At 38.6% G+C, this 22,513-nt stretch overlaps 2 protein-coding genes across 10 annotated transcripts; one reads left to right on the top strand and one right to left on the bottom strand.

Moving 5' to 3' along the window:
* Window positions 1–1,930: 1,930 nt before the first annotated feature.
* On the bottom strand, window positions 1,931–3,570 carry LOC121981766 (GATA transcription factor 6-like). The gene is made up of 3 exons (XM_042534478.1): window positions 3,336–3,570; window positions 3,004–3,252; window positions 1,931–2,923 (listed from the first exon to the last, which is right to left on the bottom strand). Exons 1-3 carry the CDS (start codon window positions 3,381–3,383, stop codon window positions 2,198–2,200), a joined length of 1,023 nt encoding a protein of 340 aa, XP_042390412.1. The 5' UTR covers window positions 3,384–3,570; the 3' UTR covers window positions 1,931–2,197.
* A 1,100-nt stretch (window positions 3,571–4,670) lies between these two features.
* LOC121981765 (SKP1-like protein 21) lies at window positions 4,671–13,644 on the top strand. 9 transcript variants are annotated; one of them, XM_042534471.1, is made up of 11 exons: window positions 4,691–4,765; window positions 4,933–5,007; window positions 5,984–6,070; window positions 6,673–6,897; window positions 7,663–7,854; window positions 7,928–8,038; window positions 8,200–8,275; window positions 12,029–12,132; window positions 12,226–12,362; window positions 12,928–13,068; window positions 13,141–13,644. In XM_042534471.1, the coding sequence occupies exons 3-10, from the start codon at window positions 6,053–6,055 to the stop codon at window positions 13,025–13,027; spliced, it is 963 nt and encodes a 320-aa protein (XP_042390405.1). In that variant the 5' UTR covers window positions 4,691–4,765; window positions 4,933–5,007; window positions 5,984–6,052; the 3' UTR covers window positions 13,028–13,068; window positions 13,141–13,644. The 9 variants fall into 9 exon arrangements, with proteins under 9 accessions (XP_042390406.1, XP_042390405.1, XP_042390407.1 ...); XM_042534473.1 differs by having other exon boundaries at window positions 5,984–6,094; XM_042534475.1 differs by having other exon boundaries at window positions 5,984–6,155.
* Window positions 13,645–22,513: the final 8,869 nt, after the last annotated feature.

Below are 22,513 nucleotides of genomic sequence, written 5' to 3'. Positions count from 1 at the left end.
TTTAAGATAAATTATATTAAAATATGAAAAAAATATACTCAATTTAATAGAAAATATACTCGATTTTAATATAAAGTGCTGAATTTAAGAGGAATTATACTCATTTTTGGGCATTTTGTACCTAAAAATTTGAGGGGTAATTAGGTCATAATATTTGCATGAGGGAGTTGAAGCAAATGAAACTTTGCATGCATGGAGTGAAAACAAAGTTTTTTATGAATGGGGATTACATACAAAATTCAAGTTGTCATTGGAGATTTTTCTCTACTTTACTGTTTTTATAATCGATTATATATATATATATATATAATCTCCGTCTCCTTCCGTTTCCATCTCTAAATTAATTTAAAATTATTATTATTTTACAATTATATTAATATTAATATTTAAAATTTTTAATATTAATATTAATTTTTAAATTTTTTAAATATGAATATTATTATCAATATTATTTTTAAAATAATATTATTATATTAATAATAATAAAAATATTATTATTATTATTATTTTCGAAGCAGATTTAGAGATGAGAACAATATCTTCATACTTGCCCCAAATCCAATCCATCCCCATCCCTGAATAAATCGGAGATCTCCGTTCCCATTTCGGGTTTTTCCCGCAAGACTCCGAACCCGCGGGAAAAATTGTCATCCCTATCCCTCGCTCGTCTCTCTCACCACAATCAGCTCGCTACACCTCCCTCTCTCGCCTACGAACGTTGTGGCCTCCCTCCCTCGCCTGCCTCAATTCCTCGCCATGCCTTCCTCGTCGTCGCTCCTTAATCGGTTGCCGATGGAAACGAGGTACTTTGTTTGCTCTGAATATGCGTTCATCGATGAAACTTAAGGTTCACCGATAAAAACTTGGGATTTTTATATGTATGTAATCCCGATAAGCTTGTTCCCTCTTATTTGGGTTTCGAATACGAGTGGTTGTTCAAGTTCCCATATTGGTTCAGTACCTTAATTTACAGCATTCATAATGGCAGGATTTCACATTCATTGTCTTCCGTTTTTTTTTTATTAATATTGACTGATGATTAGAAAAGACAGAAGCTTTTTGAGTAAAAATTACTCATGTCTATTACTTATGTATATAATCTTGACCAGCTTCTTCTGATTTTTAATCCAGATCTTTGCAAAACTGTTATATTAGAGTGTTTATCCTCTAGAAGCTACTTGCTATATTCGATCTTCATCAAAGGGTAATTTCTATATAATTTCTACTTATTCATCTTAAATGTTAGTTCCATAATAAATTATCTTTAATATTTCTTATGTAAAATATTATAATTTTATTTAATCTAAGAAATAAAAATTTGATTATTAAATTGTTAATAAAAAATATAAGATTTCAACTTGTAATATATATGGACTGTGGACAAAAAAACATTAGTATATGTTTTAGATCAATAAAAAATTTTGAAAGATAATATTACAAATATGAATAATATAGAGAATAAAAGTAAATAATGATCGATACTAATTAATCCGATAATATTGAAAGTGAACATAATACTATGCCCACATATAAAATTTAAAATTTAGAATATATATATATATATATTTTAAAATATAAATAATTGATATTAAAAAAATTTAATATTTTCTCATATTAGTAAAACACGTAAATTAGTAAAAAATAATTATATTTTCTCATATTTATATTCACAGATTATATGAAAAAAAGATAAATTACAGAATTTGCAACCTGTTAATAAATTTCATGTTATAATAATTACAATTGTATCTCAGTTCCAAATTTTTTCCTTTATTTCAAAAAATAATTATTGTTTTAAAATCGGTAGAAAAGAGGTAATCCACATTTCAACTTGACGATTACGTGGAAATTAGGCTACTTTGCCGTAGACAAAAAGTTGTTTGTTAGGTTGCATTGAAGATATAATCGAAAAAAAGTATAAATACTTTTCTAATTCAACGAAAAGGGATATTTTATTGGCCAAAAAACAAAAACTACGACGGCACTAATTACGCTGCATAATTAATTAATAATTATCCCTTATCATCCAATCCATTAACTAATTTTAGACTAGATTACTCCTAATCCTACCTATTTAATTGATGAGTGTTACCTCAGTTATATCGCCCGAAACGTTACAATGAACAAAGTACCCGACATCTAGACTGCTAGAACGCTATACCGGAAAAAGGAATGCGGTGGGCTATAGTTGACCGGCTTACGACGTTGGGACCGGCGGCGGCGCCTCCTTCTTGCGGCGCATCTCGAGGACCTTGCGGTGGCAGTTGGAGTGGATGTAGCCGACAAAGGTGGGGCTGCAGGCAGGCCGATACTCTGGCAGGAGGCGGCCGGACTTGAATCGCACACCGCAGGCGTTGCAGAGGGTCTTTGCGCCGAGGGGGCCCGCCCTCCACTGCGGCGTCTTGTGTGCACCGCAGTGAGCGCAACGCCGCTGTCCGTGCGACTCCACGGCTTCGGCCGCAGGTTTTTTCGGCTTCCTGCCTCGTTTCTTCGGCTTCTGCGTCTTCGCCGGCGGCGGGATGTCGCGAAGGAGGAATCTTCGTCGGTCGGCGCTGGGCGGGTGGGCATGCGCGAGGAAGGGAGGAATGATTGGAGCGGAGGAGGAGGAAGACGAGGAGGAGACGGTCGAGTTAGAGGGTGATTCCTGGAAGAGGTGTCCGATGGTCATGGACCAGGGGGCGGCTCCCCGGCATGGACGCTTGCTCCGTTTGGCCTTGGTCGGGACCTTAGCTTCAGTGGACAGAATACAGACCGCAGAGCTCAAAAAGGAGGCACCTTTACGACTGTTTCCGGCTAGAGCTCCGCCGTCGGCGAGGCTTCCATCCGCCGACGCCGATAAAGCGACGCCGGAGCACGACGGGAATTCAGAGAGGGAGTCGTCCATGAAGAAAGAAACCCACTCAAACTCCGCCGCGTCGTGCGCCTGAAAATTAAGAGAAATAAAGCAAAATTCAGTTAAAAATTCGAACTTTCCCCTTCCTAAAAATAGAACTCGTTGCTCACCGGAAGAGTGAGTCCATGGAGAGCCACGGCCGGCGGTTCGAAGGAAACAGACGAAGAGTTGCTGTTTTCCCCTTCCTCGTGTTCTACCGCCTCGATCTCTCCGTCCTCATCGTCTCCCTCCTCCTCCTCCTCGTTCTCTACGACCTCGAGATTAAGGAGGTCGTCGACGGAGAAATCATCTCCCCAGAGGAGGCTCCCACCCTCCGCCGCCCTCTCCACCCCCTCCTCCATCGTCGGCTCCTCCTCCATCTGCGATTACAGAAGGCAATTAAAGCAAACTTCCATCTTTTCCACACATCGATCGATCGCCATCTTTAATTTCTGCTGCTCACCTTGGAGTAAGTGGACCGGAGAGGGGAAGGAGCAGCGACGATGCGCATCTGGTTGAGCACGGAATGGATGTGCGTTCCAGCAAAGGCGACTGTGGGTCAGTGGGAGGTTGCTGCCCGATGTCGCTACTATTTTTACATCGACAACTTGATTTTCCACGTTCCCGTTTACCTTTGCTCTGGTTGACGCCGTTCCAATCGTCTGTGCTTGACAACAAAAAGCTTGGAACGGTGACGACGTATATCAATTCCCACCGGCGCCTGTTGGACCGCTAGATATAAACAAGAGCAAACTTTACTTTAAACCCCTCAAAGTTCATCAAAATGTCCATATCACCCTATGGTTTGTTCAAAAGTTGAAAAGTAGCATCACTTTCTATCCATAAATTTATGATAATAACGTATAATATAATTGAGTAAAAATTAAAAAGTGTTTCTTATTTTTCATTATCATTAGAAGGGATCATATATTTTTTTTAAATAAAAACATCCTATTATAATTTTTATGTTAAAAATATTCAACGGTAAATTAGAGAAAAATCCCCAATCATAATGTTAACTTTACATGCAATCCTCATGTCTAAAAAACTTTGTTTCCACTCCCTGCATGCAAAGTATTACTTGTTTCAACTCCCTCATGCAAATATTGATACCTAAATTGCCCCTCAGATTTTTTTAGTACAAAAATTTCAAAATTAAGTACAAAAAGTCCAAAAATGAGTATAATTCTTCTTAAAGTCAGTACTTTATATTAAAAATCGAGTATATTTTCTATCAAAATTGTTCCTCTTATTTTTTAGGGTTTAGGGTTTAGGGTTTAGGGTTAGGGTTTAGGGTTTAGGGTTTAGGATTTAGGGTTTAGAATCGTACTCAATTTGATAGAAAATATACTAGATTCTAAGTTAATATACTCAATTTAAGAGGATTTATACTGATTTTTAGACTTTTTGTACCTAAAAATATCATGAGCAATTTGGTAAAGATACTTTACTGGGGAGTGAAAACAATGATTTTAATGGGTGGGGACTGCATGCAAAGATTTGTTTGTCAATAGGGACTGCATGCAAAATTACCCACTATTAATAATATTAAAATGTATTTTTTTATTAAATATAGCATATCCAATTTGAAAATTCACTTGGTAACAATCGGGTTCATTGTAGATGCGTATCAGAAGAGGCTGATTCGGTAAATTAAAGGGGCAAAAAGGGGCGCGACTCAATTGAAAAGGGAATTAATGCGTTATTTAGTAAATCCCACTGTATTAATAAAAATAGAAAAATAATGAAAACCTACTTGAAATTTGCCGAAATAAGGTAGGAGGAGGAGCCAGCGGGTGGGGTCTACCATTTGTGCTGCATGCCCCCACATGATCGGATAGAACTCGCCCCCTCGCTCCCAAATCAAGACGCGACGGCAAGAGAAGCAAAAAGGTGCACTTTTTTTTATCCCCCACTTCTGATTGAAAGAGAAATCTTTGCGAAAACCCTAGAATTTTTCCATCCTTTCCTCGATAGCTACGATTTTTCACTGCTCCCTATCGACCCTTCTTCGAACGCCCAGTTTTTTTTTGCCCCTTAGTTTTCATGCCTTGCCGCAGGCCGCCAGGAGCCCTAAGCCGGCAGCAGCTTCAGGAGCTACCTTCGTTTGACTCTCTGGTGTAATCAGGTGTTAGGTGGTGTAATCCTCTCCTTTCTCGATTTTTTTTGGAATTAAGAAGGCCAGGAAATGTGGTGCACGTCACGTATTTCTTTGTTTTCCCCCTCGATTTGCATTCACAGGCTTTGATGTTAAACCTTTGTGTTTTGGAATGACTTATTTTTCACGCTTTTATGACAGTGTTAGATCGTCTAAACGTTGCAGAACATAGGTTGGATTGGTTGGTTAGATTGTGGTGTAACATAGGCAAGGCTAATGGATTAATATAATTTGTTGATTTAGTGTTGTTAAATTATGATGCCATTTTCAATGTTTTGTGTTGCCGAAATGCTAGGTGAGTTTGCTTTACGTGATTTCTGGTTGCTACTTCAGATAGCCTGTATGGAAAATGTACTCCTGTTTCCTGCTCCATTTTGGACATGCTTGAGAGGAAAGTTTGTAGCTTAGATATATCCAGTGTTTGTCTGTGTTTATTCCAAGTGCTATAAATTATTTTTGTCATAGCATCATTGTTGTCCTCTCACACAGAGTCATGGATTATTTTAGCATCATGCCACCATTCGACATTGTATTGTCCATTCTAAGAATCCATTGGCTTCATAGCTTTTTTGGTCCATTCTTTTCCACTAAATTCAGATACATTAAGGGTACGGGCAGAACTACAGTTATTGTTTTAAGTTTTTCTATGTTGCATGTGGAGATGCACTTATAGACCAACAGATCCTTGCTTACCATCTTCAATTTCTTTTCCCATCTTGCTAGAGCGAAAGGATTGTGCAAGTCTTTTTTTAATAGCTATTTTGCCAGTTTGCTTTATCTTTTTAGGATGTCTTCAGCGGATAAGACCTCCATCAGTGCTTTGTGTCTGTTTTCTCTTATTATAATTCCATTACTAATTCTTATTTGCTTGATTTTTTTTTTCCTTTCATTTTTCAAGTTTATTGGCATATCTGTCTCTACTTTTAACCATTCTTTTTTTTTTTTTAATGTAGAACGAAGAGATTTGGGAAATTATTTTGTGGCAACATCAGGAAAGTGCACGTCTCATTGTGACCTTATTGATGCTTGAAGGAGCACAGGCAATCAACTATGCAGGATAATATGTTCGTAGATTTATATCACGTCTTCCATGGGGAAAAATCATTATATACTTTATGATAAAAGGTCTTGTTACAATATGAGACCATTCAGTCCAAACTAGGAATCCTTGACTTGGTGGGTTTTTTCTGTATTTTCTTGTCTATCTGTTTCCCTTGCCTTCTTGAAAAGATGCACACATCCATGTCAGAAAGTGAAAAGGCTATAATAAATCCAGAGGTACATATAAATTGCTGCCTTAGTAAAACTTTAAAAATTCATCTATCTGATAAAAAAAAGGTTTTATATGTTTTTTTATATTTGATTCTAGTAAATTCTCAATTGTGACTATCTTGAACAAATGTTTCTTTTGTTATTCTCCTTTGAATTGTAAACATCTTATCTGACACCTCCTTGTTGTTCCATCATTTTCAATGAATTTATTTATTTTTATGTTGTTGAGATTTTAGTTTCTTCATATTTTAATGACCCATGACAATCACTATAACATGATTATGCAAATATAACTTTTTCCGTCATGAAAGTTTTAATGTGATAATGATGAGACGAGCTGGAGAGGTCTGACTGTTAGTTTTAATAACAGGCAATGAAGTCCTTTGTATGGCTTCAATGTGCTGATGGATCCATTCAACAAGTTGAAGAGGAGGTTGCGATGTTTTGCCCCATGATATACCGGGAGATCCTTCAGACAGGGATGGGGACTTCTAAAAATTATGCTATATCTTTACCAGATCGTGTGAACCCTGCTATTCTCAGCTTAATTTTTGACTATTGTCGGTTTCATCAAGTACTAGGCCGCTCTAACAAGGTTTCTTTCTTATTGTTTCTTCTTTTGATGGCCATTGAGTCTTGTATATTGGAGATAAATGAATAATATGTATGTTCCTCAAACCAATATTAACTACTAATGTTTCTTAAACCTCAAAAATTTTCAATATGGCTTGAAGTAGCTAGATATTACTAGACAACTTGTGCAAATTACCCCCCTTCGTGTATGTTAATACATGAGATAGGAATAGGCTAGATGCTATCAAAAGAAAATTTTGAGTGGTTACATCCCATTTGAAAATATCTTTGGTCAGCACCACAATGTCACTCCACGGTTCATTAGTCACCAGAAAAGGAGAGACATGAAGAAAGAGTATTCAGATTAAATGACAACTTTGAGGAAATGTTGGGCCTTCTAGTATCTTTGTTTTGTGATTAGGACATTTAAAAATCCATTGGCATATGTTCATACCTACAGGAGGAGCCTGCCATCGTGAGAATATAGATTAGTTCATATGAGAAATTTGTCTTAATCTGATGTGATTAACTCATTGACAGGAACATGCACAAGTTCCCAGGTTTAAGGATCTCTTCTAATTTTGAATGGGTATCCCCATTATATTCGGCTATTGATGTATATTTCTGCCTAATTCTTGCTTTTATAGGTTGATTCTTAAGAACCGTTGCTAAAGTCAATACATATTTAATAACTTGAAAGAAAACTCACTGTTGTTCCAAAGTCCTGGGTAGGCTTTCCATATCACCACGATAAAGAGAGGGACTCAATGATCTTTATCATTTATAGGAACGAAAGTCCTTTGATGAGAAATTTATCAGGATGGACACCAAAAATTTATGTGAGTTGACTTCGGCAGCAGACAGCCTCCAGCTGAAGCCATTGGTTGATCTCACTAGTCGTGCACTGGCTCGTATGATAGAAGGGAAGACACCAGAAGAAATTCGTGAAACCTTTCATTTACCCGATGACCTTACAGAGGTAATTAGTATCTTTAAATTGCCTATGCATATTTTTCTTGCTAGTTTCTACAAATATGGATTTCCTTTAACAGGAAGAGAAACTGGAGCCACTAAAAAATGTAAATGATGATCCACGAATACGTCTGCTCAATCGATTATATGCTAAGAAACGAAAAGAATTAAAGGAGCGGCAGAAGTTAAAGGTAGTTACAAATCTTCTACTTGTGCAGACTACTAATCCTCGTTGTCATTGTGGATGTAGTTTGCATTTTTTTTCCCTTTCCCCTGTATTAAATATTTTTTTTTTTTTAGTTTATGTATTACTTTTAGATGTAATCTTGACGCACTCTTTTTGTACTTTAAGGACATTGAAGCACAGGAAGAGAAGAAAGATGAACGCTCAGTTGATGAAATCTTGTCTTTTATCAATGGAGAAGAAGGTGTTTAAGACAACTTAATATTTACCTTTTCTTATTTCTTACATGCACGTGAGCAGCAAACTTTATTACCTACTTATTTACCTAATAAGAATTAGTGGTTTAGTGTAATTTATGGATATTACTAGCAATACAGTCTTTCAAGAGTTCAATGACTAGACATGATTAATGAGTTTGATCTCCGGTCATTGACACCCATGGCCTCCTAACATTAACATGTTAAGTACTCTTTCTTATCATTTTAAATGACTAATTTTCTGACCATGATAGTTAGATTTTCTTGTTTTTTGCTTTTTCATATTCCAACAATGTCTCAGATTATATCTTGCCTAGCTTGATCTATATCATTATTGTAGTAATCATGACAATAACCATATTGGCTGGAGAATAATAAAACTTAGAACATAAATATACAACAAAACCAAGCCTTATCCCACTAGGTGAGATTTGTTATATGAATCCTTTTACGTTATTGAACTCTATCCCCAACTATATCATTATCTATATAGAGATAAATTTTATCTTGTTTTATTGTTGCTAATCAAATCTTTTTTGGTCTTCCTCGTTTGATGTGAGTGTTTGTCATAGTTTCACATAACGCGTCTCTCGGAGTTTTATTCTATCTATCTTTGTATGTCCACACATCCATCTTAACATTCTCATCTCTGTGACTCTCATCTTCTGCTCATGTACTCGAGTCATAGCCCAACATTCAGTTTCATATAATAAACAAGTTTAACTACGGTTTTGTAGATTTTTTTTTTAAATTTTAAAGGTACTTTACGATCATATAAAACACCTGATGCTCTCTTTCATTTCAACTATTCTGCTTGTATTCTATGTAAGACATCTCTCTTAATCCCCCCATTATTTTGCAAAAATATCCTAAATATTTAAAACTTTCAGTTTTAGGGAACTCGTCATTTCATTTTTCACTTCGACATGCTCATTTAGGTCACCTCCTATTAAAATCATTTTATTTGGCGGAATGTTTTATAATTCTTCATCTAGGTCGTCCTAAAACCTTGATTTGGTAGCTTCATCTAATCCTACTTACGGTGCATATGCGCTAATTATGCTCATAGTTTCTTTCGCCACTATTATCGTAAGGGCTATAATTCTATCTTCTTTTCTAACTACTACAACTTCATCCTTTAACAAACTATTTACAACAATACCCACTCCATTTCGTGTTTTACTCTTTCTTATGTACCATAATTTAAAACCCGAGTTCTCTATCATCTTTGTCTTCCTTGTCTACTCATTTTGTCTCTTGTATACACAAAATACTAATTCTTCTCCTAAACATCGCATTTACTATCTCCATTGATTTAATAGTGAGAGTTTCTATGTCTTAGACTATTAATTTTCCTATAATATTTGTTCTTATTCATCCTATGGGGTGAGAATTCTTGCTTATTTAACACTACATCCAAGTTTTCATGGAGATTTAGCGATTCTTGCCGATACATTACAGTCGGATCCTACAATGCAAATTCTTGCATATTTAGCAGTACATTCGAGTTCGGAGATGTAGTGGTTCTTGCCGAGACGTTATAGTTGAACCTTGCAACGCATTCCTTTCGGGAAACGACTTAGCATTAGTACAATAATTTAATGAATCTATTTATTGAACATTTGTCATAGTTTAATGCTGGCTAGCAATCTAATGCAACCCTCCTCCTTTATCCGAGCTTGGGACCGACCATGACTAGTTCGTCATGGCCGGAGTCTAAAACAGAAATATACATATGAAAATAATTTTGTTCTTGATATATTAGCCTATATTCTCTCTAAAAATTGGCTTGTTCATAGATTTATTTAAATACCTCATCTGACTGGAGCTCGGTATTTTCACCATCAATATGTTTTTACCATATGCATCTACATTTTCAAGTTTTGACATCTGAAATTTTCCACATTGAGATGGACAAGCTAGCTAGTTTCACTTCGGTCAGTCCGGTGCTCGAAGTTTCCGTCAATGTAGGTCTCGGGGAAAGGATCATATTGGGTCTATTGTACACAACCTTACCTTGTATTGTAAGAGACTATTTTCATGACTCAAATTCGTGATCACCAAGTCATATGACGACAACTTTATTTTGTACCCGGGCTCCCCTTTAATTTCACTTCTATTTAAACATCTGAATAATCTAATATATTTATTGGTGCTTTATGGTCAAATTTAGTTTGGTTGGAAGCAGGAACTTTAAGTTTGACTCTTAACACCTCAATCCTTTTGGTGAGTGATCTGTGATCATTAACTAACGGTGACCTTCATTGTGTTAGTAATATGTTAGTGATAGAGTCTGTACGGGAATCTGTTAGAATCAGTTGTTCAGATTGTTTTACTGGACTTACCAGTGGCTACATTCTTAGAAAATGAAAAGAAGTAGAAGTTACCAGTGAGTACATTCTTTGAGAACAAAGAGAAGCGTTAATGAAGCACAAAGATTATTTGACTGACAAGAAAAAAAGATAAGAGAAAAAGGACCTCTCGTAATCTGTCTATGTTAATCCATTCATTTGGTTGAGAAAGACTCTGGCTGTTGGCTTTTGCAGGGTGAGTTGGTGGGAACAATCAAATCAGGTAAACCGAGGAAATCCTAATTGATTCATATGAAATTCTCCTTTTATTTTTGTTTTGTCATCTGAGGGAGAGCAATGAAATTCAGGTAACCGAGGGAATACTAATTGATGCAGTTGAAATTCTTGTTTTATTTTAGTTTAGTCATTTATGGGAGTGTGGCAAATGATTTTCTTTTGCCATTAATTTTGTCATTAATGGGAGTGTGACGAATCTTCTTGGTTTGTTATTTACAGATAAAGTGTAATTAATGGGAAGTAACTATATTAAATTCAAAACCTGAATTGTGGAAGAAAACATAAAAACAAAGGTTCCAAGATAAATTGAACTTAAATCAAATATATAAAATGTAGTTGTAGTTTTAGACTTTTAGTGGTAATAAGAAAAGTTGAGATTTATGGACATGAAATCTTTGAAAGAGTTAATATTTAGCAAGAAGGGGATATCATGAAGATTTCATGAATCCGATAAAAGAAGGAAATAAGATAAAGAATGGGTGGCCAAAATGCAAGCAACACATGTCAAAACAAAATGTGGTAGGGATGAGAATGTCAAAATGAGTGTGGAGTTACTAGAAAGGATGAAGTAAAAAAAAAATAATCTTTTAAAGCAATTTGGTGTGGCTCCAATAGTTGATAGAACAAGAGAAAATAGTTGACAGTTTTGGCATGTTCAAAGATATACCAATAATTCTATGCCTATAGGAGTTGAATCTTCTAGTGGAAGATGCAAAGCCTAGAATGAGAGCAAAGAAAATATCAATTATTGTTATAAAAAAATATTTAAATAATTTGATTATTACTAGTAATATAATCTTGCACAGAGCTTGATGATAAAATTAAGATTCATGTAGTTAACTTCAAATTGTTGAACAAAAACAACTTGATCACGATGATGAGTATGATTTTAGTCTAGTTTAGTTATTTGCTTGCTGACATGCATGTTTAGATTAGTTTAGTAGTCACTATGCTCAAGCAGACTTTTCTGATTGTGCTAAATGCATTTGAAAATGTTTGACGGCCCATCTTGTGAGGAGGATGTTTGTGTGGTTGAATGGTGGGAAATAGTTTTCTGTGCTGCTACATATAATGAATTCTTGATGTTTGTTGAAATTTATTTGACCAGTGCTTGTGAGTTGTGAAGAACATGTTGTGACTTTTTTTTAACAGATTCCAAAGGAGTTAAGGCTATTAAGAGTAAGAAAAAGAACAGGAAGAAGAGAGATCCCCATAAAGACAGTTGTAGACATGACTCAACGAAACTAAACAACAAGGTTACTAGGACCATCATCAATCTTTTATACTTGCATGTATGAGTGAGACTTACTAGTGTTAGTTTATTGGTTTTTCTGTCTGTTCTGTATAAGGAAACCAACTTTTCGCCAAGTGCAAGCCAATGTTCAGAAACTCGAGACAATGATGATGACACTTTTCCATCAAATGTTGAATTTGAAGATGGTGATATCGATGATCTGGATCCTGCAGTTAAGGAAGAACTTGATAGGTGAGTGTCATTTTTCTGATTGCATGATCACTCATGATCAGCTTGTAAATGCTACCTATATTTTGCAACAGGTGCATCTTATTTTAGTAATCATTCCATGTGTATGAAAATTTTATTCCGTGTTAAATTAAATTGCACATGTTGTTTCTTGCTGAGTGCAGCAGTGTAAATATTTCAATGAATTGTTGGCCAATATTTGGCAGACCAAGTGAGATATTGTTATGCTGATGAAACCTTGGCATCAAAAGGTTTCATAATCACATTCCTTTAATGTTCTCACATTGTTCAATTTTTTCTTGTCAGTCTTTGGTTTGTCTTCATTTGCTTCTTATATATCAAATCTTTCAGGTTGCCTTTTCTTTCCCCCCTTTTTTTCGTTGGTAACTCACTCTGGATTGGTTGCCAAGTTTTCGTAACATCTTTTGAGCAAGACCCTTTCTTAAGACCAAAAAGTTTTTTTAAAAAATGTTTTGACTAGATTGCTGTTATTCTTTTACATTTTCTTGTATTCACGGAATAACTTGTTTCTTGAAATCTTAATTCCTGCAAATCCTGATTCATGCAGAGAAGTTGAAGATTTTGCCAGAAGATTAAATTCTGATTGGCCTGAAAGAATGCAAGAATTTTTGTCTTTAGGACAAAAACAGAAAGCTTGCTCCAAATAGGGCGAGTTCGAGTTCGACCGGTCCACTTCACAAGTCCACAGGTCCAATTAAACTTTCTTTCCTACCTCAATAACTATGATCAGAGTTTAATTTTGTTTGTTGGCTTATGTCAGGCTTGTGTTGCAACTGGAACTATTCAGTTCCTTGACTCTGAATTCCAGGTCAAATATTATTCTTAATGTTTATTGGATGCTGCTGTTTTTCATCGCTCGAAATGTTACATTGCAGGCATCGACAGGGGATAATTGGTGCACCTCAATCCTGTGACACATGGAGATTAACGAGAGGACTCACTCGACCAATACTTTTTGTTGCTGGCTAAGAACCACCTTGTGAAAAACTTCAAACTTCAACTCTTCTTTTTCAATTTTTTCATTTGCATTTAGAGTACTTTAGTCCTTAGCCAGCAGGCAGAGTTGCATAGCCCATCTCTTATGTAAAATTTTGCTTCTCTATTTTTTTCTTCTTTTCGATCGTTGTAACAATTTGAGGTGGGAAAATCAACATAGGAACTTACTGCACCAAGCAACTCATTCTGTTTCCACTTCTTGCCCGAATTTAGTGTAGTTTCACATTGCCATATGTAGTTAAGAAAATGTATTTCTATGCTGAATTAAGATGCATTATGTTAAGTGTTGAAATGATCTATTGCAAACTTTGATAAGGATTATTGATTTACTAATAGAGATTGAATTGATAAACTTTATGCTTTTCAACCAGATGCCCAGTGGGAAACATTAAATATCAAAGGTAGGTTAAGTATTGAGGGCCATAAATACAGGGAATCAAATTACTGAACCCTGCAAGGATGTCTGGTTCTTTTGAAGTTGTTCATAATGGTGGTGGCAATGTCATGTACCTAGTTACGAAGAAACCACATTGGCACCGAAAACAAGATTGTAGATTCCCAAAACAGGCAACCAAATGCTTTACCATCTCGGAAATGGTAGATTCCCAAAACAGGCAACTACACTGGTTAACCAATTTGAAAATTATACTTTGTGAATATAGCCGATCTGTAATAATCTATCTTCGTTTGGATAATTTTATTTTGTTTAGTTCCAAAGTCTCATTTTTTATGTTTGATCGGTCGGGCGTCCGGGCGAACGTGGAGTACATGCTCTATAACTACTGGTGTTATGCTTGTGATTTCCTTGAAAGTCCAGGTGAAAACGTTGTTATTGCACGTTAGCTACGCGACTAGCTCTGCTTTAAGCTCTAGGGCCAGGTTGGATGCTATTTGAGTAGTAGTCTCTGATCGGTCCAGTTGAATTAGTATTTATTCTTTTTCTTCGTAGATGAGTGTAAGAGGTATTTCATGAATAATATTGACCTCCATCTGTTTGCTCTTCTGAGCTATGTTAATCTCGATCTTGATGATATCAACATAGCACTTTCGTATTACCAGTTGATTTTTCTTGACTTTCCCGACTTGATCATGCATGGAGAATTTGAACTTCTGACAGAAAGTTGAGACAACCGCCCCGAACTCATTTAATACCCGTCAACCCAATATTGCGTTATATGCTGAGGCACGTTCACCACTATGAAGGTCGACCGACATATTCTCATTAGGGGCTCCTCCTCTAAGGATATGACCAGCTTAATATGATCGAGCGGCTGAATCTCGTTGTCTGTGAATCCATACAAAGGCCTTATCATGGGTTAGAGCTCGCTATTATTAATCTGTAGCTGCTCAAACACATTCTTGAAGATAATGTTGAAAGAGTTGTCTGTGTCAACAAAAGTGCGATGTATGTTATAATTGGTTATGACAGTCTTAATAATTAAAGCATCATTATGGGGTACTTTCACCTCCTCTAAATCCTTAGACCTGAAACTAATCTCGGACACTTGTACTTGCTCCTGGCTACATCCAACTGCGTGAATATCCAGTCGGCGGGTGTACGATTTTCTCACCCGGTTGGAGTCTCCATCAGTCATGCTTCCTACGATGATCCCAATATCCTCATGAGCGACATTATTGCAGTTTTCTTCTTACCGCATTGGGGGATGCTCCTGTTCAACCTGGGCGGGAGCCTGAGCTCGGTTATCTTGCTGTCGCGATGTTCATCGGCGCTGCTCATTGCCTTGGTAATCTCTTCGCAGAGGTCCGTTCGACCGCTCATAACGACGGCGATTGGGATATGGCGAACGTTGGAGGAATCATTGGTTAGCCGCTAAACACTTCTCTTGATTGTAATGATAACAGTTTTGAGTGTTGTGCGACTCGGACCGATGGTAGATACAAAATTTTGGAGCCCATCTGGGGGGCTTGCAAAATTACGTCCGCCTAGCCCCCACGTGTTGTACAGCGTGAGGTCGCGACTCCTAAACAGGTGGTGGAGGGCCCGTTCGGGTTCCTTTATGAGGAAGAGGCAGAGGAGAAGCTCAGCGCTCAGGAGCAGGTGTTGGTGTGGTGGCCTCCTTCTTCTGAGCAAATTGAGTTTCTTCTATATTAATATACTTGGTTGCCCTTCCAAGCAATTGGTCGAAGTCCGTTGGGAACTTCTTTATTAGGTAACGGAAAAACTCACTATCTGTGAAGCCTTTAAGAAAAGATGCTCACCAAAATTTCTGAGGTGGCTGAAGGAACATCCATGGCCGCTTGATTGAATTTTTTGATATAGGCCCTTAGCGTCTCCTTGGGCCCCTGTTTGAGGGAGAATAGACTAAGTGTGGTTTTGTGGTACCGATGACTGTTAGTGAAGTGGTAATGGAATGCCTTGCGAAAATCCTTGAAGCAACAGATGGATTCGGTTGGGAGCTAGTTAAACCATCTATGTGCCGTGCCAGAGTGAGTTGTAAGGAACACTTAGCACTTTATGTTATCCATATACTGGTGTAGGATAACTACTCTTTCAAACTTAAGGAGGTGGTCCTCTGGGTCTATTGCCCCTCTATATTCTCCTATCGTCAAGGGTCGGAAGTGGCTCGACAACTTGTCCTCCAGTATTTCCTGGGAGAACGACACACTAATCCGTTCAGGAGAGCCACTAGAAACCAGAGCCTTTCCCTTTCGTGGATCTTGAATGAGAGCGTCTCCCGAAGATGATGCTTGAGACCTTTCTGCTTGATCACTTGGTTGAATTTTTTTTATATAGGCCCTTAGCGTCTCCTTGGGCTCCTGTTTAAGGGAGAATAAACTGAGTGTGGTTTTATGGTACCGGCGACTGCTGGCGAAGTGGTGAAGGAATGTCTTGTAAAAATCCTTGAAGCAACAGATGGATTCAATTGGGAGTCGGTTAAACCATCTCTGTGTTGAGTTGGAGAGAGTTGTAAAAAACACTTGGCACTTTATGCCATCCGTGTACTGGTGCAAGATAGCTACGTTTTCAAACTTAAGGAGGTGGTCCTCTAGGTTTATCGCCGCTTGATATTCCCCTATCGTCTGTTGGGACACTTCAGAGCTAGAGGGGAAGGGGTTGAATAGCTCGCTCACTTCGTCGATGATCTTTTGCAGTGGAAATACTCGAAGCAAGCTCCTCCAATGCTAACAAATATGATTTACTTGGTATCCACCTCAAATGAGGTGACTAATCCAAGGATTCGACCATCTCTCACACATCCACTATAAAACACTCATTATCGGAACCACTCCGAAGGTAGAGAAACCTCGTACAAGTTCTCAATACAGAAATACAAGAAGAAGAACAAAAAGAAGCTAATACAATATGGAATCATATAAGATTTACAACAAATGAAACCCTAGCTTCTTACTTCTTTCTTGTAGACACCTCTTGATCAACATAGAAATGAAGCAACACTTCTCTCTAAATCTCCAAGAACTAGTGTGAAGATATGAGCTTGGTGAAGAGAGTGGAAGAGGAGAATCGTAAGTACTAGAGGAAAACAGTGCACGCCAAAGCCTTTTATCGAGTTGATTACGATTAGTTTTTTAAGTGTAATCAATTATCCTAATCGATCGTGCCTCCCTATCAATTAGCCTAATCGATTAGGAAGCCTTCTGCTCACGTGAGAATAGTCCGTAAGCGATTAAGCCTCCTTACTTAATCGCTTATCAAACTCTCTGTACATTTGCGAAATCCAGCTTAAGCGATCACCCTGATTGCTTAAGTAGGACTTAATCGATTACACTAATTGATTACGTATGTCTAATCGACTAACCTAATCGATTAGGCATGCTTCTGTTTCCTCATGTCAAACTCCCTAATCGATCAATCTAATCAATTAAGGTCTTGGTATTCGATTACCAACCCTAACTTCTTCCATACAAATCTAGGGTTCACTTTCCCAACATCCGGACAACCGTGACCTGTTGAGACTTCTCATTGCCTAGCACCTGGTCAATCTAGACCTGCTGGGACTTCTTCACCAAGTGTCCGGTCAATCTTTTGATCAACTTGGACTTTTCTCCTTATGCCAAGTATTCGGTTAATCCTTTGACCTATTTGGACTTCCAATCACCAGATATTCGGTCAACCTTGATCCACCTGGATTTCCATATGCCTGACTTCACTCACCATGACTTTCTCACTGCCTAGCTTCACTCACTAGGGCTTTCACCTGGCTTTACTCATTAGGATTTTTCTTCTGCCTAGCTTCACTCATTAGGACTTTTCACCTAACTTCACTCACGAGGATTTTCCAACTGCCTGACTTCACTCACCAGGACTTCTCATCTGCCTAGCTTCACTCACTAGGACTTTTCATACCAAGTGTCCAGTCAACATTGACCCACTTGGATTTTCTTCTTCTGTCAACCTTCCCATTGGACCTGCTCTTGCTTAACATCTAGTTAGGACTTCCCTATCAAGTATTTGGTCAACCATTACCTACTTGACTCTTCATCACATAAAACTGATCAAACCTTGACCAATATTTCCAAACGAATAATTGCACCTGCAATCTCCATATATTGTCAAAAATCAAAACTTAAACATCAAGACTCAAGCTTAGTCAAACTGGTCAATCTTGACCTTGGGAAATTGCACCAACATTGTCAAGGGTCTGAAGTGGCTCAACAAATTGCCCCCCCCCCCCTCAGCATTTTCTAGGAGAATGACATGCTAATCCGTTCAGGAGAACCACTAGAAACCAAAGCCTTTCCCTTTTGTGGGTCTCAAACGAGAGCGTCTCCTGAAGATGATGCTTGAGGTATTTTTGCTCAACCCATTTCCTCAAAAGGCATGCAAAATAATACCTGGTGATATGCAACTAGGGACGGTGGCACAAGCGACACACTGATTAGCTATGTAGGTTCTTGCATGAAGCTAGCCGTTGGTGGAAGAGGGGTCGGCTGAAACTTGGTTGGACCTTCTACTTGGGTTCCTCGTTCGGTATGAGGGCCCGCCATCGATGCAACTGGGTTGTGCGACAGAGGACCGACGACTGCTGCTTGTTGTTGTTATTGTTGTACTAACTTTTGCACTCAAGCTTCTATCAGTAACTCCAAATCTTCCTTTGATAAGGTGACTGTAGTGAGTCATCCAATCTCATCTATCTCCATGTTTCAGATTCAGGTGAAGTTCCCATAGACGACACTAAATTTGATTCTATCTGAAAGTGGTGGAGATAGCGCGCTGGGTAGATGACTCTGTTGTTGACCGTGAGAAGACTCCGTGATGGAGAAGAACTGACACCTAGCACTCCTCCGGGACATTCCTTCCTGTGTACACCGCAAAGAGAGAGAGAGAAAGAGAGAGGGAGATCAAAGAGAATGTTAGAGTGAGAACTAGGGAAGGGGTCCTTGGCACAGACACTTCGACACTCAAGTCAGTACGATGACCCAGCAAAAAGTGGAGAAGAAAATGAACAGTAGATGTGTGTGCCCAATGTAAGGCATGAGGACGTTTTTGCTTACCTAGCCAATGGAGAGAACTCCCCTTTTATGTTGCTTCTCATAACCTCTGCAATAATGAGGCGACAGGGAATATTTGGTGTCAGAATATGTCTGGTGATGGAAGACATATAGCCTGGAAGATATGCAACCACCCTCCGAGAAATCTTCTGTTACTAATATATGAATCACTTCTTATAACTTCTACCATCAATGAGGTAGTTGAGAGAATGTGCCATCAGAATGTTGGGTGATGGAAGATGTATAGCCACCCTTCGAGGAAGGTTCTATTGCATGTATATGTTATAGCAGTATAATATTCTCTGATAAGTAACTGTTATTCTTTGATGGTTATTACGATTCTCTAACAATGCTATCCCTTGGAGGCAGCCCGATTGACTTAATAACCAACTGACTATATGATGGGAGACTGACAATATAAATAGGGAACTAAGTAGGGGTGTAATCGAGCCGAGCCGAACCGAACTCTTGGATGTTTGAGTTTGGCTCGTTTATAATCAAGCCGAGCTCGAGCTTTATTTAACGAATATATTCATGGCTCACGAGCTTATTCGAGCTTTTATCGAGCTTAAACGAGCTTAATAAATATAAATTATAAATTTAAATAGTCATTAAAAACTAAATTATATATTTTTAAAAAATTAAATATTCTTGTTAAAATTTATAATTTTATTCTAATAATTAATTTAATATATTTGTCTATGTTTTTCATAAGTAGAGTGTAAAATCTATAAATTCAATATCAAAACTATTATTTTTTTTATTTAAAAGTTGATTCATGAGCTTAACGAACACGTTCACGAGCTAACGAGCCGAATATTGTGAAGCTTGAGCTTGGTTTGTTTATCTTAACGAGCCTCATTAAACGAGCTCAAACGAGCTTTTATCGAATCGAGCTTCGAATAGCTCACGAGCAGCTTGGCTCATTTACATCCCTAGAACTAAGTCCCTTAAGTATGACCAACTCTTAGACTAACCAGGTTTGTATTGAGAATTGCCTCATACATTTACCTTATAAATAGGGAGGGCACTGAGCCTCATAAACTTGATTGACATTGTGATCCACTTGTTAGGATCTTTGTGCCTGCTAGAGGGGGAGTGAATAGCGTCTCGTCGCACACTTGTACTTGCTTCGTCTTGATATGCAGCGGAAAATAAAAGAAACAACACACACAATGCTAACACCTAGGGTTTACTTGGTATGCACCTCAAGATGAGGTGACTAATCCAAGGATCCAGACACAACATGCTATCTCCACTATGAAAACTTCCTTCTCGGTCGCAACCGAAGGCGGAGAAGCCTTGTACAAACTCACACACAACAATACAACTCACACAAGAAGAAAATATAAAATACAAGTGAAACACACACTTCTTCTTGCTTACTTGTTGCTTGTTGTTACCTCTTAAACCTTGAGAGAACACTCCCAAGAGCCTTCAAGAACTGGCGATGAAGATCGGAGAAGATCGCTGTGAATCGCAGGAAACAAATCGCAAAGATCTGACGAAGAAAACGCTCCGCCCAAGCTTTATACAGTGCTCCTAATCGATCCTAATCAACCTCAATCGATTGCCACGTCAACAACGCACCATCCCAGCCATTCATCGCTCGTTTCTTGCACAATGGTCACTTCTCAATCGATCGACTGATCGATTGAGACTGCCTGAATCGATCGCCCGATCGATTCAGAGCCTTTCTGTGCTCTCACGTCCGCGCGAGAGCTTCTGTTGCCCAATCGATCGATCGATCGATTGGCAGCTCCCAATCGATCGCCCGATCGATTGGGAAAGCTTCTGTGCTCGCGATTTCTCATCCCAATCGATCGACCGATGATTGGGCCTTCCCACAATCGTAGCACACCCGAATCGATCCACTGATCGATTCGACTCTAGTTCAATCGGTCGCCCGATCGATTGAACAGCCTGAACTTGACTCAAACTCAAGTCCAAAGTCTTCAACCCAACTCCTGGTCAACCGTGACCTGTTGGGTCTCCATGCCTAGCATTTTGCCACACCCGACCAACCTCGAAGTAGCCTTCTAGCCTCCTCCATCAGTCTTGCGTCCCTCGGATATCTCCCATCCTTCATGCCTTGTCTTCAAGAGCTTCCTTCGGCCTCATCCTAGTTGTCGAATTATACCACCACACTCGACTAACCTCGAACTAGCATTCTAGCCTCCTCCAAAAACCTAGTGTCCCTCGGATATCTCCCCATCCTTCACGCCTTGCCTTCAAGAGCTTCATTCGGCCTCATCCTAGTTATCGAATTCTCCTTGCCAAGTCACACTAGGACTTACCTTGCCAAGACCACATGCTTGGACTTACAATCTTGTGCCAAGATCACACTTGGACTTACAATCCTGTGCCAAGATCACACTTGGACTTTTCATTGCCTGGCTCCTCACCAGGACTTCCCAATTGCCTGGCTCCTCACCAGGACTTTCTCATTTGCCAATATCACACTTGGACTTTCAGTTGCCTGACTCCTCACCAGGACTTCCCAAATGTCTGGCTCCTCACCAGAACTTTCTCCTTTGCCAAGATCACACTTGGACTTTCCAATTTGCCTAACCTCCAGTTAGGACTTCCACCACTACCTAAACTCCAGTTAGGACTTCTATACGCCTAACCTCCAGTTAGGACTTCCACCACTTCCTAAACTCTAGTTAGGACTTCCATACGCCTAACCTCCAGTTAGGACTTCCACCATTGCCTAAACTCCAGTTAGAACTTTCATACTCCTAACCTCCAGTTATGACTTCCATACGCCTAACCTCCAGTTAGGACTTCCCCAGTCAAGTTTCCTGTCACCCTTGACCTATTTGACTTGTATTCTCTTCATCCTGGCCAACCCTTTGACCATCTCCATAATCGAACAATTGCTTCAACAATCTCCTTATATTGTCAAACATCAAAACTCAAACCCTGACTCAAGCTTGACTCAACTCAAGCTTAGTCAAACTTGTCAAACTTGACCTAGGAAAATTGTCCCAACAATCTCTCCCTTTTTGATGTTTGGCAATACCTCTAAGTTAGGCTAAATCCCATAGTCTTAACCTCTTATTTACACCAAGGCTAAATCTCATAGCCTTAACCTCTTCTTTATCACAAGGCTAAGTCCCATAGTCTTAACCATTTCCTTTATCACAAGGCTAAATCTCATAGCCTTAACCCTTTCTTTACCACAAGGCTAAATCCCATAGCCTTAATCCTTTCTTTACCATAAGGCTAAATCCCATAGCCTTAATCCTTTCATGACAAAGCATGAATGAAGGTTTCCTTCATTCTCTCCCTTTCCTAGAGGGCAAACTCCCCCTTCTCAGGATGAAGGCCTAACTTAACCTTCCATTCTCCCCCTTTGTCACACATAAAAAATTTGAAAACAAACTCTTCTCCATAAGAGTTAACCCCACAATGAAGATCATATACCATTCATTGTCTCCAAGGCCACCCTTGGGCTCCATTTCACTTCACAATGCTCATCCTAGAGCATTCCTTGATTTCGCCAATGAAAATCCCATTCATTGTATCCAATACTCCCCCTTGAGCAGTAATCTTCTTTTCAATGCTCATCCAAGAGCATTTTTCACTTTACCAATGAAGGTTCGATCCCCTTCATTAATCCAATGCTCCTCCTTGAGCAGGAATCTACTCCACAATACTCA

This window comes from Zingiber officinale, chromosome 5A, assembly GCF_018446385.1.
Source record: "Zingiber officinale cultivar Zhangliang chromosome 5A, Zo_v1.1, whole genome shotgun sequence".
Lineage (NCBI taxonomy): Eukaryota > Viridiplantae > Streptophyta > Magnoliopsida > Zingiberales > Zingiberaceae > Zingiber > Zingiber officinale.
Note: the sequence above shows the minus strand (reverse complement) of the source record. Positions and strands in the feature narration are given on the sequence as shown.

Excerpts from the sequence above, each read along its gene's own strand:
- LOC121981766 (XM_042534478.1), bottom strand. The coding sequence starts at position 3,383 with ATGCGCATCGTCGCTGCTCCTTCCCCTCTCCGGTCCACTTACTCCAAG. Across the intron at positions 3,253-3,335 it reads TCCGGTCCACTTACTCCAAG|ATGGAGGAGGAGCCGACGAT; the intron begins GTGAGCAGCAGA and ends CTGTAATCGCAG. Across the intron at positions 2,924-3,003 it reads TCCATGGACTCACTCTTCCG|GCGCACGACGCGGCGGAGTT; the intron begins GTGAGCAACGAG and ends CTTAATTTTCAG.
- LOC121981765 (XM_042534468.1), top strand. The coding sequence starts at position 6,261 with ATGCACACATCCATGTCAGAAAGTGAAAAGGCTATAATAAATCCAGAG. Across the intron at positions 7,855-7,927 it reads TACCCGATGACCTTACAGAG|GAAGAGAAACTGGAGCCACT; the intron begins GTAATTAGTATC and ends TTCCTTTAACAG. Across the intron at positions 12,363-12,927 it reads GTTAAGGAAGAACTTGATAG|AGAAGTTGAAGATTTTGCCA; the intron begins GTGAGTGTCATT and ends TGATTCATGCAG.